At 39.3% G+C, this 17,684-nt stretch overlaps 1 protein-coding gene across 1 annotated transcript in view; it reads right to left on the bottom strand.

The window, feature by feature from the left end:
• The window catches only part of Pik3c3 (phosphatidylinositol 3-kinase catalytic subunit type 3), a 74,224-nt gene that overhangs the window by 39,741 nt on the left and 16,799 nt on the right, over positions 1–17,684 (bottom strand). The window contains exons 5-13 of the mRNA XM_038331808.1: positions 15,326–15,412; positions 12,884–12,979; positions 10,155–10,226; positions 9,586–9,690; positions 8,863–8,955; positions 4,442–4,627; positions 3,936–4,090; positions 3,463–3,553; positions 1,139–1,206 (exon numbers count right to left, since the gene is read on the bottom strand). Coding sequence (XP_038187736.1) covers positions 1,139–1,206; positions 3,463–3,553; positions 3,936–4,090; positions 4,442–4,627; positions 8,863–8,955; positions 9,586–9,690; positions 10,155–10,226; positions 12,884–12,979; positions 15,326–15,412 — 953 coding nt within the window. The remainder of the gene's footprint in view (positions 1–1,138; positions 1,207–3,462; positions 3,554–3,935; positions 4,091–4,441; positions 4,628–8,862; positions 8,956–9,585; positions 9,691–10,154; positions 10,227–12,883; positions 12,980–15,325; positions 15,413–17,684) is intronic.

Genomic DNA, 17,684 nt, shown 5'->3' with positions numbered 1-17,684 from the left:
TTCCAGTAGTTCAGTCAATGGGCAAAAGGAAAACTCATAGGTCCCATTGGAGAAAATTACTCATGTCATAAAAATCACTGGTATTAGTCCTTCTTTGTGGCAGAGAAAACCATAAAGGCTTAGACAATATTGCTTATGCAGGCCAGGAACTGTGATTTTTTTACAAGCGCTCTGTTTCTCTTCCTATCTGAGAAAGGGAAAATGAGCTGAATCTTGATTCAACCCATACAACTGGGTTTTCAAGCCAATCTGAAGTAAGATGGCATTTAAATTTCTCCAAGAAAAGGAAACTGTCTTATGATTACTAAAAAATGACAAGTTTTCAGAATGAACACGTATTAACTTGTGTTATTTAAATTAAGGCCATAAATTAAGTAGAGAATTGAATCGGAAATCATTTCTATCGTTAAAAACCTAACTTTCCAGTCCGGCTCACCCTAAGATCCTCTGCAAAAGTGGACAGGACTCATTTGTCATCATTTAAACCCATGATATTTTCCCACTGTTTCAATGTACTTATCAATATGGCGTCTACATTAAGATTCTAGAAAGAGAGGGAGCCACACTTCACACTAACTTTGGTACAGGAAGTCACCTCTCTGTACCCTTGTTTTACATTGTCTTCATGCAAACCATGATAGCTACTCTTTACCTACTCAGGGAAGAATGGAAAACAGTCCCCGAGATCCTCTGCAAATGGCTAACAATCTATCCTAACCAGTACCTGCCAAGCTCAGTTAGAGCATCCTTCTGCTTCAGCCTCTTCATCTTGAAAATGAGAGAATATAATTTTTAATTTCAATTGCCATTTTTGTAGGATTCCAATTGTTTGGTAAATATTGTAAAAATACACTCCTAAAAAGTTATAAAACATTACATACTACTGAAATAACAACAACAAGAAAAAGAACAGACCAAACTGGGGAAGGAGTCACCAGAGGCATTTATAACATAGTTCTGAAGATTAGCCCAAGAGAATATGGCGGCACTGACTTCCATGAGCACAGCTGTGACGGCGATGAGCGCCACAAGCACAGAACATTTGGTGAGAACCTTTATTCTAAGTTTTCTGGGTTTACAGCATGAGGAAAGTAGTTCAAAGGAGTGATGCAAAGTAAATAAAATTATTTTCACGTACCAGTATAAATAATTAGCCAGTGTTGAGTTCTTACAGGCTCTTGATATCAAGAAGGTACATAGATCTTGCTGAAAAAGTTAAAAGAAACACATATCACCATCTGTTCCTGACTGAAGGAAAATGAGAGCTCCTAAGTTATGGTAAAGATTTTCATCCAGCCGTCTATCTTTCCCACCCATCCTACAATCTACTCACTCCAACCTGACCACAAGCCAAGACAATAGATAAGAGGTCATGGAGTTCCTTGTTCTCCTGGTTAATATATTTGGTAATCATTGTCAATAAAGACAATGAAAAAGCAGTCATGGAAATAGTTTCAATGGATCTGAAAAGACAATGGTAAAACCATCACATCTAGGCCAACCCAAGATGACAGTGCATAAAAAGGACCTATGCTTGGCATGAAGCTCAATTACAGTGATCAGTAAAATAACAAATTTAAGAGATAAGCAATGGCCAAATTATTCAACAGCTGTTGGGTACAATATAGAGTGTGAACTGAGTATGAAAAGCAGAGGATATCCATACCCAAGAAAAGATTTTAACAGGAGCGTGTGACAGGCTGATTGACATTTAGTTAGTTCGAATGTCTGAAAAGTACAGACCTGAGGTCAGTTAGGATGTTTTAAGAATAGATTAGAAAGTGAACATGCCAAGTAAAGCAAGGTAAGAAATGTTTGAAACATAACTAAGAGGTTTCTGATGAAGAGGAAATGAGAAAGATAGAACTGACAGTCATTTCCAGATTTCTGGATTCAATAAAGAGGTTCCTTTGTTAGATGCATTTAGTTAACAAAGAGACTAAAAATATTTCAAGGAAATACCCACAAGCATGCATAAAACAAACAACAGGAACCCTCACAATCCCCCCTTCTCACAGGGAACTTTCATTCTCTGTGATGGACATAATTGTCAACTTGACATAAAATCATGTGGAAAGAGTCTAAATGAGGATTTTTCTAGTTCAGGCTGAAGGCACGTCTGCGGGGGATTATCTTGGGTTATATTAAATGAGGAAGGAACTCCCATCCACTGTGGGTGGCATCTTCCTGGGCACGGGATCCTGAACTGAAAGAGGAAGGAGGCAGGTAAGCACAAAGATGTCCGTATTAATTCACTGCTCTCTGCTGGTGACTGTGGCTTGGCTGCTGCCAGTTCCTGTCACTGACTCCACCCCGCCCCCCTTGCAGGGCTGGACTTGCCATCTACTAGCCAAGATCTCAGAAAACTCAGGTTTTACCATTTTTTACATTTAGCTGATCACATAAACTGATGACTTTCTTGGAGAAGAAAGAAACAAGGAGGAAGGCCAGAAGACATGGCTCAGGTGTGCAGAAGGAGAGACTGCATATCTCAGTCTATGATACAGGAAAAAGAGGTATGACCAACCTCGGTGAGTACCAACAGAAGGTGCTGGTGGCTTGTATACTGTAACTTTTCTGAGGCTGAGAAAGAGGGGTGGCCACCACTCAAAAGGATCCCACTGCTCTATGATGGTTTGAATTACATGAACACTGCGAGTAGCAGTCAGTCCCCAAAATGTTGGTTCGTCAGTCATAAGAAAAAAATGTTAGTAATAGATAAAACTGTTTAAGCTACAATTTGTACGCTAGGTAGTAAGTCGGGTGAAAATCTGAACACAACATTCGCCTCATCACGTCACACATCACAGCAATCCCAGCATAAGGGTCCCAAGATGTTCACCTCAATTATTTCAACTGCTTCTAAAGAAAATCCCTGTGTTGACCTGCAGCTCCGACACCAGTGACACCTGCTTCTCCCTGAGACCTCCTCTTTTCCATGCAAATGTCCTCACTCTGGCCTGGCCCCCACGGTTACTCAACATACACACAAGAGCTGGTGTAGTTTTTCAGATAACTACTAGTCTAGGAGAGCTGCTTCTGTTTCCCTTCAACACTGAGTTCACCTGTCTATATAAATTAAAAACATCTGCTTAGTGTATAATTCTACAGAATCATACATCTCTATGGTATGAATTACAATTACAAATACTGACAATTGCATTAACATTCATTAATATATGAAAAAGAACATCCTGAGTCTTCCTGATAAAATATTTGAATTAGTTTATTTTCATATTACATATAAACCTATGTATATGTTCAGAGCACCACTAAAATGAACCAAGTAATATCCAGCATATTACATGAGGGGGAAGGTCACAACATGTACCATAAAGCCAGTTATTGAACGAAGTTACAATGGTTAGTTTATTAATCAAACCAAGGTCTTAAAGAGCAACACAGAACATCGACAGACAGAACCTCCTCCTGCACCATAATTTTGGAAAGCTGTTTACTCACCTCTAGATTTTCCCCATCTGAAACTTCTTTGGATTTTGATGCAGGAGGAGGGGAGGACACCGGAGGAAGAGGGCTGCTTAGAATTTGGGAGCTGAAAATGGGACAGAAGGGATAAGTGAGATGCAAAACCCTACGTAATCATTTTATCTCAAGCAAGGGGCTGCTACTGTTTTGGAACTCTTCAGAGGAGAAAGCAACATATAAACGAGTGTGGAACTGTAAGGCTGCACAGCGAGGAGGCCGACGTGTGACTTTAACTCAGTTCTTCTGACTAGAAGGCAAGAATGGTCTCTAGGAATCTGTGCGTATGCATTCTTGAGTTCACTTGGTGAGTTTTAGTTAGAAAAGCAAGAGTCTGTTTGGTGCAAGAGGGGAGACAGGAAAGGAGACAACAATATAAATAAGAGAGCAGGAATAAAGTGAAAAGGGACAAAGTGTCACATGTAAAAATAATCTTCCCTGAAGAGCCATACCTATCTACGTCTGCAGAACTGATTCCAGAACTTGACAGACTTTCTGACCCCGAACCCTGGCTATCCTTCTTCGTAGGCTCCAAACCATTCTTTATGTCATCAAAGTTTTCGTATTTCAGAGCTTGGACCAGCTGCAGTAGGTACATCAGCAAATCCTAGAGACAAATGAATGAAAAGAGATTGGCATTAGAAGGTGAAAGCGCACTATAGACTCACTTATTTCTAGCAGCTGGAAAAAAAAACTTGACTTGCACTTTTATGTCTTCCGTTTGTTGCCACTGGCACGTCAGTTACAAGCTCTGGTGTTAGCGGAAAGCACTGGGGGAGAGGGGTCCATCACGTAACAGACCTGGAACTCAGTTTTCCGCTCACACCGGTCCTTGCAGAAATACTTTATATACTTATGGAAACCTATTATATCTGTATATATTTTTCCCTTAGAAATTCTCTCTCTCTCAAGTACGCACGTCAGACAGTCAAGAAAGGGTACAGTGAATGTCACGCACCTCATCATCAGCCTGCCGCAAGCGGGCCACAGCATACCGCCTCACTGTTGGGTTGGTGTAATGCGAGGAGAGCAGCTCCAAGGAATCCTCTACGTCCATAGGCTTCCACTTCCCCAGAAGCTCCAGTGCCTGCTTGGCCTCCTGGGGTAGGTCCCAATTAACACACTTCAAGAACTTTGTCAAAGCCTAGAACCAGAAAGATTGGACATTTAGGAATCATATCCCATTGCCAGGTGAAAGGTGAAGGCAGAGAGAGGTATATGTGGCTCTGCCAGGGGGATCTGTACAACAGAAAGGACCTGGTCCTTGAGCAGCGCTGCAGGACACAGGGCAGAAAACATCTTCCCTGTAACTTTATAGTTTCCAGAATAAAAACACTGCAGAGCACTGTAAGTTTTTAAATTTCCTTTTGATGTTTAAAAATATTGGAGGCCTCAAGGCAAGGGAATAGTTGAGGCAAAATGAATGAACTTTATCAAGGCTGGCAACAATCTTAGCTTTAAAACATCAACAGCATCTCACAAGAAACTCCATAAGTCAAGGCGACAGTTCCACAACAGGCTTCACTCAGTATCTGATCAAGGTGGGTTCCTTGGTTTTGCTGCATAATTTCAAATGAAGATGAAACAGAAACCAGGATGTCTCTCTGAGAAGCAACTCTTTAAAGAGACATGCAATTAAAACAAAACACTAAAATCCAAACACCAAGACAGCTAGGTACGGAACCAGTCTGTGTGGCAGGCGGCTGAATCTTCTTAGAAGCTTATTTCTTTGGCTATGCCACGTCCCCAAGTGTGCACATGGCTGCCCTGCAGGTGTCATTTTTGATTGTACAATAAACGCATGCTCACTTCAGAAAGGCATGCTCTGCTGTCCTTAAGGAAAACCCAATGGCCAGGTCTCCCGAAAACACTGCTGGCAGAACACACAGCTCTGTTAATTTTGTTACTACATCTACAGATTAAAGAAAGAAAGCTCTAATACTTTAAAATCCTGTTCCAACAAAACTCTACAATTTTCCCAAAAGTGCCAGCTCCAGAAGCATGAGAGAGTTAGTATAGGAGGTGATGACAGAAAGGTCCCTGGAATTCAAGGGCCAGTCACTCTAGACAATTGGTAAACTCCAGGTTCACCGAGACCCTGTGTCAAAAAATAACTTGGAGAGAGATCAAGGAGGAAGAGACACCTGACTTTGAGGATACATGCACACTCAACTCCCCAGCCACACACACACACACGGCAATAGCAGTATGAAGATAGATCATTATTAGCTCGCTCCTTAAATCACACATAACCTCAATAAATTTAAAAACTAAAATTAGTTAATCAGACTCTAGATTCCAAACTGAGAGGCCTTACCAAGCACACATTGTCATTCTGTACTTAGTGAAATCCTCCCTAATCTCCAACACTGTTCTTCTAGCCCAAGCTGGCCTCAAATCCGTGATCCTCCTGCCTCCACCTCCTTCAGCAAACCCTGCTGGCATGCACCACCACAATCAGTGACACTGCTCGCTAAATAAAGTTCTTCCTGCATTTCCCCTGTCTGGTTCTCATGATGCCGCACAACAGCTGAAGTCTGAAAGGCTAACAGCTTCTCTACTCATTGTTTCCAACAAACTCTTCCAAGTTCAAAGGTGGTAAGTGACCTGAGCATACATTATCAGAACTTGACCCTATGACACCCCTGCTAGGAAGAGGTACAGACAATAGTTATGCTATTCTAATGACCAATTTCCGAAACAGTCATAACATTTACAGAGAACTAATATATACATACATATGTATTATATATATGTAATATATATATATACTAATCCTATAATGAATCAAAAACAAAACAAAAAACCTATCGCACGCAACCAAAATGCCCTCTGTATTATAACTTCCTCCCATTTATCAGTTCTCCTCTATGAAGGTTTATCCAACAAAACGTTTAGAGCAATACTCGGTGGCAATTTTCCATCAGTCATCACTAGTGACTTCGTGCTGAGCCTAGTAACAATGCTTCTCTCAACACTTGCTAACAGATTCTGTATAGCCGACAACATGTTTGCTTAACTCTCCTCTGGTTTTGAAGCCCTGCGGTCTGACCTACAGCTCTCATAGTCGGCTGCCTTCGAGCATCTGCCTCACATACTTCATGCTTGAACTGCCACACAACCACTATAAAATCCTACTTTGCTGCCGTTCCAACACAGTCACTTAAAAACACAAGAGCACATGCACATACACACGGGGGGCTGAAAATGAGTTGATTCTGAGCACTCGTCTCCCACCTCTCTCCAGCCCAACGCTGCTCCATCACTAAGCACTTGAGTTTCCTACATCTCCTAGTCATGTTTCCTTTTCATCGCCAGCTCTGCTCCAATGGACCTGAGATCATCTTCCCTAAAGCCCCACACGCTAAACCACACTGCCCAGGCGGCAGTGAAATCCAATTCCCAGGTGGAAAGCCAGGCTGTTTCACGCCACTGTTCCTGCCTGAACCTGACCACCTGCTTACAATGAAAACAGAAAACCAGCGCCAACCAAGTCCACTCAAACATGGTATCTTCCTCAGCCCACAGCAAGCAGGCACTGTCCTTCAAACTTTATTACAGCAATTACCTTGTTTCCTAAAGCAGTCTCTCACTATTCCACTTCAATTAGATGTCAATGTTTTTTGTCTAAGACAGTTTTAATGTGTGGAAGCAGATGATACATTAAGTCAGCTAGGCCACAGGAAGATAATAAATACATCTAAGTAAATCCACTTCTGCTCTGGTTTAATACCAACACAGAAATAACTTCTGCCCTGATGTTACTGCGTTAGCTACTGCCTTCTAATAAACAAGTACATCTTTGCTCTCTCATTGAGACGGGACCTCCCTATTGCTCTTTCCCTAGATAAAAATCAAAGGACAAGTAATTAATAACTTCTTTAAATTACATTTGTGTGTGTTTGTGTGTGTGTGTGTGTGTGTGTGTGTGTGTGTGTGTTTAGATCAGAGGATAACTGAGTTGGTTCTCTCTTTCCACCATGTGGACCCTGGGGATTAAACTTAGGTCAAGCACCTGTACCCACTGAGCAATATCAACGGCCACATTTATTATTAATTAACATTTTTTTTGAAAATTAAAAATTTACATTTTGGACTCTAAAGAATGAGTCATTTCTTTTTCAATGTAAGTCAAAAATTTAAGTATATTTCATAAACATTAATGGTCTTATCCAAGTGGTTATTACTGTAAAATTTTTAGTAGCAAATGAAGTAAGGACTGTAAGATTTTCATCCAACACTCTTTAGACAGGTCATTTAGAAAAGAACAAATTCAATGAAAACAGTAAAAAGTGTCATTTCCTAGTAACTAATTTCCACCAAATGTTCCTAGAGCCCTCTCGAGGTTAGGATTGACTCTCCTGAAGCCCAGGTGCCCACCAACTCCATGCCAATGGGAGAAGCAGACTGAAAGAATGTCTAGGTGCTAGTCAGGTCTGTGGCACAGGGACATGCACACTCTACACAGCTATTTTATTAAAGGATCCACAGGCTGCTGTGTGGTGACTACTCCTGCCACTTACATTGGTTTGCTCAACAGCCCCTCCTGAACATTAAAAATATTGTTTACTCTATGCAGTGATCTAAGACCCTTCAAGTCTGAGAACTGAGGCTCCATCTGCAGCTCTGGAAATAAGATGACATGTGCCACACATCTTACATCGCGCCAGCACTGAGTTCTTTTGTGTGCATCTACGAGTGGCTGGATTCAGTGGGCAGTGACTTCTAAGACAAAAGGAAGGGTTTACCTTACAAGCCTTTCTGTAGAGGGAAATTCTGCTCTGAGAAGCTGATCTATGCATGACTGCAGCACTGAAGCCATGTTTTTGTGACCACATGACTGACTCTTCACTTAGCATAGCATGGTGGACTAACTCAAGCTCTAAAGAATTCAGAATCACAAGCCACTCGCTACTGAGGAGGAAGAACAGGCCCTCAAAGCTACAGCAACATAATCCTCTGCCTGTTTTCATAGAAAGGATAAGGCTCATCCACAAAGTGTTTCCCAAACCATCAAAGGATCTTAGGTGATGACTAACTTCATTTTTACCTTTACCTTAGAAAAACAGATGGAAGCAAGTAGACCAGTGTATACACTTTTCTAGGATTTGATACACAGGAGTATGGGCCTCGGTGTGTATGCTTTTCTAGGATTTGATACACAGGAGTATGGGCCTCTGTGTGTATGCTTTTCTAGGAGCATATACACGGGAATATGGGTCTCGGGGTATATGCCTTTTACTATGTTTTTAAACACTGTGTAGGAAGTATACTACTGGCTAGCATGTTTGCTTGATGACAGCTGCATTTTTAGTGTTTTTATTTTCCCTTGATCATTAGTAAAAACGTCTAGAGGTAAATTTAATACAACATACTTACTTTTTCTTGATTAGTAAGATAATATCTAAATTTCCAAACAAGATCTTGTTCTTCATATGTGAGCTGCTTGGTTGGTGGATAACTCACAATAATCTAAAACAAAAGATAAAGAACAACATTTACTGCACTTAATACATATTTCTATTTCATTTAATTTTTCATTTGCTTAATATTTCTGTAACATAGATATTATGCAAGCCGGGAGAAGGCCCGCAGAGTCAACTAAGACAGGAATGTGCTGCGGCACCGATCCAGACAGCAAAGACGAGACAACCGTGCTCCACGTTAACATCTGATTTCAGAGTTTATTACCCCAACCAGATAGGAAGGAGGGCAAAGTGGCAATGCCCTCTGCCATAAAATCGGTAGAAACAAAATGAATCCACCTCATGTCAAATTAACACATAATCCTGTGAGCTTAGCTTAAGGAACACCCCAGGGATCATTTCAAAGAACACTAACATCTGAGAATGTTTACAGTTTTCTAGTTTGTCTCTACAGTGACAGAATTACTGAAAGCCCTGAATAGCTTAAAGAAAGAAAACGCCTGCGAAGCAACAACAACTACAACAGCAACAACAAACAAGAACAACGTTCTGCAGACAACACGAAACTGTTGGATTCGTGAGGTCACATAATTCATCCAACTCCGAAATCATGTGTAATGGGGCTATAAGAAAATGTGCATTTAGCTGTTTTTATACAGTCTGTAAAATTTCTTACATTCAGCTGATCTCTTGTGGCAGCATTGGGTTTGAGATCGTGGTCAGATGGTCCACTTCTTAAACTTCGGGCAAGCTTGTGGTGTTTGCTTTCCACTAAATTCTCCTGTAAATTATTTAGATACATTATATTTAGAGTATGTAAACCTTACAAAAGACAAGTGTCAGATGTCAGAAATAGCAAATAGCTTTCTTAAAGCCATGTTATGAAGTCCAGCTATAGCCAAATAAAATTCTTTCTTCCTCAAGTTGCTACTGTTCCTGTGTTTATCACAGAAAAAGCAAACTGGGACCATGCAACCCTTACTCAACAACCCCACCCACTAGCTCTTAGTAGTTTAAATAAAGTACTTGCCCCATCCTGCATCAAGCAGACCTTACTTTTAGGATGCAATTGTTTCTTATAAGTACCCCATGAATTTCAATTCAAATAGCTGAAGTGTACTTACTACAGATCATGTCTGGATAGTTGAATTATGTGTATTACTATTTTAAAATACAATACATGAGTCTAAGTTGTGCTTATTCTAGAGAAAAATACATTCCTAAAAGCTTTGCACAACAGCTTACCATAGACATTTGAGGATCAGGAACTTTTACTAACTCAAAACTTGTTAAAATTGGAGACGACTCATCACCATCCTAGAATATAGTGCAGGGTTAAAAGACAAAAAGGAGAGATTTCACCCAAGTGATAAGTGGACATGATATTATAAAATGCTTATATTTAAAGTCTATTTTTAAAACATCACTGTTCCATTTATAACTCTTATTTTCTTTAAATTCCATTTTTAAATCTCTATCACTAATAAAACATTTTGACAAATCAAAAGAAAAAATTATTACAGTAAGAAAGATTTGAAATCTGGAAACAAATTGTTGTTTGGTTTATTATAGCTATGGACAAGAAAACATCCTGGTGTCATCACCAGGTCTTTTTCAAGAACTCAAGCATTGATCACATTTCTGGACAATCAGAGACAGCAGCACACAGCATCTCAGGGGACAATACAAGCCATCGCAGGGACAAGAGCACAGCACTAACTCTTGACATACGTCAAGAATTAAAGCTGTCTTCTCATGCTGGTGTCACCATTCTTGAGGAATGAGCTTTTGTTTTAAACTGAATTCAGCATAATACATGTCTCTAGCAAACATACTGCAATAGGCTAATTATTGTAAAAATTTATTCCCTTGGGACTGTGTACCTCGCATTACGTTTTGCTATTTCCAGAGGTTAGTGCAATCTCAGTTTTACATATATGCAAGGGAATCGGGTGGGGGTGGGACTAAAGAAGTTTACTTCGACAACTTCACTTCAGTAATTGAGTCTTATAGGAAACAACAAATTCCCAAAGCTGTTGTTTAACAGGCTTGTTCACGGTCACAACACCAGAAAACACATTTATCAGCCCAACTGTGACAGGTAATCTTCACTAAGGCTATCTGTCTCCGGAGACAGGTGACAAGAACGTCTGCTTCCATTAGACTGTGATGCACTGGCCCCGCAATCCTTACTCTGAGTGGGAATATGACAGGATGGGCAGACAGACATTAATTCAGGAGCAACTACCTATTTCTATCCTGTCATTATTCCATCTATTGTCTAAGCTGCCTTTCAAAAGATCGCTCACAGTATTTGAAGGTATCACCCAATAAGCAGGTTCTTCACACAGAAGCCCCATCCGAGCAGCAGTATGGCTTTAATAAACATTTAGAGCACAAAACAGAAAGTAAATTTAAAACACACTGGTAAAAATTTTGCTCAATAACCTTGTCCTTTCTTTTTTTTTTTTTTTTTTTTTTTGGTTTATTCTTTTTTTTTTTTTATACTTTTATTTTTTTTTTTATATTTAAAAATTTCCATCTCCTTCCCTCCTCCTCCCCGCTCCCTCCCCTCCTTCTCCCCCTTCTCTCCCCTCCTTCTCCCCCTTCCCTCCCCTCCCCTCCACCCATACCTCCCCTCCCTCCCTCTCAAGGCCAAGGAGCCATCAGGGTTCCCCACTCTATGCTAAGACCAAGGTCCTCCCAACTCCCCCCAGGTCCAGGAAGGTGATCGACCTAGCTGAGAAGGCTCCCACAGAGCCCGTCCATGAAGAACAATCAGAGCCCAGAGCCATTGTCCTTTGCTTCTCAGTCAGCCCCCGCTGTTGGCCACACTCAGAGAGACGGGTTGTCTAATAAACTAATATATAATATTAAAACCCCTTCATCCCCACCCTTCCCAGTCTTCCTCATATATAAAAGGCTGAAATCAGTTAAATTATCCCAGTGTTTTACCAGTGAGAAAAACATATAAGTAAGACATTAACTGGAGAACGATCACAAAGTAATGATAAACTAGCAATGCAAAAACAGATTCTTTCTTATGAAAATCTTTCAAGCAACCATCTTCAAAGGGTATAAGTCACTGGAGGCAGCATCAATAAGTGATGTTAACATGCAAATGTAATTTACTACTTCTAACGAACAAAGACGCATGAATAAAATGTATTGTGTGTTACAAGTGTTCATCTGTCACATATAAAAATTTCGTTCTCATTTAATTGACTTAAACACTATTTCCATAATAATGAAAGAAACTTCCCTTAATTATACATACAAAGATATAAGTATACTATACATACAAGTATATATGTATACATTTATATATATATAAATATATAGGTAAGTATATATTATAGTAAAATATAGGTAAGTATAAACTTACCTATATAACTAAACATATGTCTATAAGTATTCGTTTACATATGTAAGCATTTCAACGTGAATTTAAAGCGAATAATTTGAAATAGCTACATCCCGAACACGAGGCTAATTCTTCCCTAATGAGTAACCATGAACAACACACAACTCTTATTCACTCTAATAGAAACACTGTCTCCTAACTGTGAATAAACTAATCATGTCAATGAAGACTTTCATAAGCATATATAGTTCTACCAAATTAGATACAGGTTAAATAACTGGCATCAGAACTTTCAATGTCTTGCCAAGGAAACTACAATGTCCTACTTTATTGTGCAAATGGACAGCTGTAACTAATGTGTCCTACCTACCAACTTGCAGCACAATTAATCAGAATGCTTGAATCACTTGCATACTTATTGAATTTTGTGACCCAGGACGGCATGCACGAAATGGGTTGCAACTATGTGATATGACTGTTTGTGCAGAATCAGATGCGGCTGAAAGCTATTGATTGCTCTCCTGCAACCAAACACTGCGCCTCAGCAGGAGAGCTGCCATCTGTACCCAGCCCTTGATGCTAGGAAGCTCAAAAATTCCAAGGGAAATACCTTCTCATAGTAAACAATGCCATACTCCTTATCATCACACTTGACACAGCGAAACTCAACCATCAAGTACATGAAATTAGAGCTGCGTTTCTCACTCTAAAAAAGAAAATACAGACAGAAATGACCATTTTCAACCTTTCTTAAGATGAGTTTTCAGCACAATTGAGCAACATATAAAATCAATCAGCTACTACTTAAAATACAACGTTTGCTGCTATCCACATGCAACAGCCCATGAAAATCACTGTTTTCTTCAGGAGAGTATGCACTCGGCAGGCGACACCCAAACTCCATAAAACTCCGGGTTAAACTGGCACTGTGGATTTCATGATTTCAAAACCTGAGGGCATTTTCAGAACTATTTTATTTCAAAAATAAAGATGACAATTTTTGCTTGTAACAACTTTCAGCAATTTCACCTCAAACTACATAATCAACCTACTTCAGCAATTATTAAGTACACAGAAAAATAACCTTGTTTTTTTTTTTTTAACCAAAGAGAACTTAACTGATTTTTATCAAATTTTCACAATTTCTGAATGTTCATAAGATAACCTGTCATTAATAACTTTATCAACACTGTATGTGTACTGGGGGATATTTACTTCTCTTAACATGAACAAAAGTAGATTCGTTCTCTGTATATATGTGTGTGCATGTACATATATATTTATATATACATTTTCAAAAACATAAACTAAAATGATTTGACTAATCTTTCCAAAATACTTTCACTGGTGTCTCTAGAGCCAGCACATAAAATGACAATGTATAAACAGGTTACTTAGAGGAGAGATGGTTCTGGGGTTAAGAGAACCAACTGCTCTGCCAAAGGACCCGTGTTCAACTCCCAGCACCTGTAAATGAGGCGATGATACTCTGCTGGTCTCCACCACACACACGGTGCACTGATATAAGCAGGCACAATGCTATTATCACTGAAATTGTTCATCTCCATCAAGTGCAGTGTACTGTCTGGTAGAAAGCAGAAAGGAAGGGGGACACAGCCCAATGCTACATTTCCACACACAAAGAGCCGATATGGAAGAAAACATACATGTTTTGAATGAACTATTTATTTTAATGGAACTATAATTAAAAGTATAAAATTTTCTAGTAGTTTCTGTTGAGAACATATGAATTCATTTTTAAAAGATCTAAAAGTTACAATTAATATAAATGTTAAGAGCTCCAAGATTCATTTAAAACAATAACAGTGGGTGCTGGGCAGTGGTGGCATACAACTTTAATCCCAGCACTTAGGAGGCAAAGGCAGGTGGATCTCTGTGAGTTCGAGACCAGCCTGGTCTACAAGAGCTAGTTCCAGGACAGGCTCCAAAGCTACAGAGAAACCCTGTCTTGAAAAACAAAAACAAACCACAAAACAAAAAAAAAAAAAAACAAGAACAGTGGTTCTTCACACTTGATCTCTACCATCTTTCTCTCTTTCCTTCTCCACTGCTGAGAATCCTTAGAGACAAGTCATGTAATGTGTACATCACAGTTGTCATTATCATGATCAGGGATATTCTCCTCTTGGAATGTGTTCATAAAGTTGTTTCCATTCTCTAGACATGAATTCTTACATCAAACATGGTATTCTTAAAACAAATATATATAATATTACTTTATTATTTTTTTTTATTTTTCGAGACAGAGTTTCTTTGTGTAACAGTCCTAGCTGTCTGGGAACTAGGAACTACCTCTTGTAGACCAGGCAAGTCTCAAACTCAAACTCAAAGAGATCTGCCTACCTCTGCCTCATGAGTGCTGGGATTAAAGGCGTGCACAACCACCGCCAGGCTCAATTCTTTTGAATATAACTTTTTAAAAGACTCACTGAAGTCATCTTTTTTTTTAAAGATTTATTTATTTATTTATTATGCACACAACATTCTGCTTCCATGTATGCCCGCACGCCAGAGGAGGGTGCCAGATCTCACCACAGATGGCTGTGAGCCACCATGTGGTTGCTGGGAATCGAACTCAGGACCTTTGGAAGAGCAGGCGGTGCTCTTAACCACTGCGCCATCTCTCCAGCCCCTGAAGTCATCTTTTAATTAGATATTTACAATGGCCCGATACACAAGGTCAAGAAAATGGAGTCTTACTGAGGGGCCAACATCCAGTAAGTAGTCAATGAATCAGGTGTGTGCTGGATGTCACTTGGTAACTTGAGGGAGGGGACAATACTGCTGCAGTACTCACAAGCAATGGCAGGACATGAACAACAGGAGTGAGAACACACACGAGGCACGGAGCCTTCACACATGCCAGCGAGTCCCTGCTAATGGTCCAAGTTATACTAACTTTAAGAAAAACTCACAGCTAGGAAGTAAGGGTTGACTTATTAGCCAGCTGTCTAGCAAATACAAATACTTAAAAAAAATTAACTTAGTAATCTACAGAATATTTTCTGACATAGGAAAGAAGACAACTCACCTCATTAATCATTTCTATCTCTCTAAATGTTAATCTGTCCAACCAATCCACCTTGACCATGTGTCCTTGCCGATGAGCCTTGGTCAGCTGCAAAAAGTAAGACAGAATTACTCTCAACAGAGACAGACAAAACGGAAGTGAAGGGTAGCAACTGATCACTCAACCCTGACTTGAAAATCAATAATCTATAACACCATGAAACCCAAAGCATTTTAGGAGGCCACAGTGGAAAACTCCACATGAGCCTCAAAGGATTGTTCACTAAACACAGTGTATTAAAAATGATTCTTACCCTATTAAGACAATATAATATAGATTACAGTAAGTGAATTCTGTCCTATTTGGAATCAACACTGAAGATAATCTTATCAAGTTGTACAAATACTTCAAATTCTTAAATGATCCAAAATTCAAAACACTTTGGGCTCTAAATACCTAATCCTGAGCCTGCACTAAGAAGCCTTTCTACATATTCAATTCCACATACAAAGTGTTCCATACATCAGATTACATGCATGAAACACCCCTACACATTAGAGTTTATGTGTGTAAATGTACACATCAGAGCACCAGATTCCACATCTACTCCTCAGATTCCCACATACAAAGCACTTCCATTCTCTAGACACAAATTCTTACATCAATCATGGTCTTCTTAAAATAAATACATATAATACTCAAATATATGTATCAAAACCACATACAATATCAGATATGTAAAAAACTAGGCAAGAGACAAACCATTTTCTAAAAATGGAAAAAAAATTAAAAAGAAGTTTTTAAAATCAAGCCTGCAATCTTACCACGGTTAGTAAGCAAGAGAAGAACACAGCCCTTCCTGAATGTTATCTAGATGTTCCATAGCTCTTATATTTTATTATCATACATAAAATCACAATAAAAGATCCTCTAAAGGAGAATAAAACATCTTTTCCCTATTCTTCTCATTTGTAATGTAACATTCTGAAAAAATGAGTTATACACAGAAAGGCAATTCTCGGGGCCCAACAAATCATTACTCTAAGATTTATGTGCATACGCACATGTGTGTCTTTATTTTAGGATACAGCAACAAAGGATTTAAAATCTAACATCGCTGATGTCTGAGTGGCCTGAGGTCTTACACACTGTCTTGCCAAGTTTCATAAATTATATCACAGTGGCTTCAGGTTCATAGAGAAGTCAAGACAAGCTACACGGTCCTGAGATTAGAACTGGCTTTGACATGGACTCTGTAAATTTTAAACATCAGCTTTACTTATAGATCAAAACTCTTTCTCAACAAATTCATAGAATGAAGGAATGATGGGAATCAAAACCTTTATTTATCACCACTTCTCTTGGTTCATCGATTTCCTCTTCACTGTCCAAGACACGGCCGTATTCCCATAAAGACGTCAAACTCTACCATTAACTATTACCTCACCCAGAACTGAGAGCCAGAACCACTAGTATTCTTCATCTTCCCTGACACTGTCACAACTATGAGTTCACAGCATTTCAGAAAGAAAAAGTGACAACCTTATGTAAAAGGTCTGAAGCTCTAGGGCTAGAGCGACGACTCAGAGGTGAAGAACATTTCCAGCTATTGCTGAAGACCAGGGTTCAGCTCCCAGCACCCACGTACTGGCTATCACTATAGTTCCAAGGATTCCAGTGCCCTCTTCTGGTCTCTGAGCAGGAGGCCCACAAGTGGTGCACTTATGTATAAGCAGGCAAACATTCACACATTTATAATAAAACCTTTTTAAAAAGATTTAAGGTACATTGTAAAAGGAAAGAACGACTTAGGAAATAACTTTTTATGAATAGTAAATAGTACCTTTTCCCGCATAGTAATCTCTAAATGTAAATTGACATACAGATCTTAGTAACTACTACTCATGTTTATAAAGAAATGGAACCAGTCTAGAAGTTCATCAAAGATGGATAAAGAAATGTGGAACACATACACGCACAGAAATTTTATTTAGCCATAAAAATGAAACCACACCTGAGAGAAAACAATGGAACTGGACAAAGATCATTATCTTACAAGAAATATGACAGACTCAGATAAATACTGTGTTTTTCTCATAGACTAAATCTAGATGTGAATTGTGTGTGTGTGTGTGTGTGAGAGAGAGAGAGAGAGAGAGGAGAAAGAGAGAGAGAGAGAGAATGTGCACCTTGACATTTAAAGAAATTCTAGGTATTTCTCAATTTATATTAGCTACAGAAGTTCTGCAGAACCGAACAGTTGCCACTGAAAACATCTCCCAGGAATCTGCCCTATTGACCTACCAGTATAAAGCATGCCCAGCTAGAGGCCCACAGCAATTACTTCATTATTTCCCAGCATTCCTGAAGAAGCTATCCT

Source organism: Arvicola amphibius, chromosome 5 (assembly GCF_903992535.2).
Source record: "Arvicola amphibius chromosome 5, mArvAmp1.2, whole genome shotgun sequence".
Classification (NCBI taxonomy): domain Eukaryota; kingdom Metazoa; phylum Chordata; class Mammalia; order Rodentia; family Cricetidae; genus Arvicola; species Arvicola amphibius.
The sequence above is the reverse complement of the archived record's forward strand: the minus strand, read 5'-3'. Positions and strand labels throughout refer to the sequence as shown.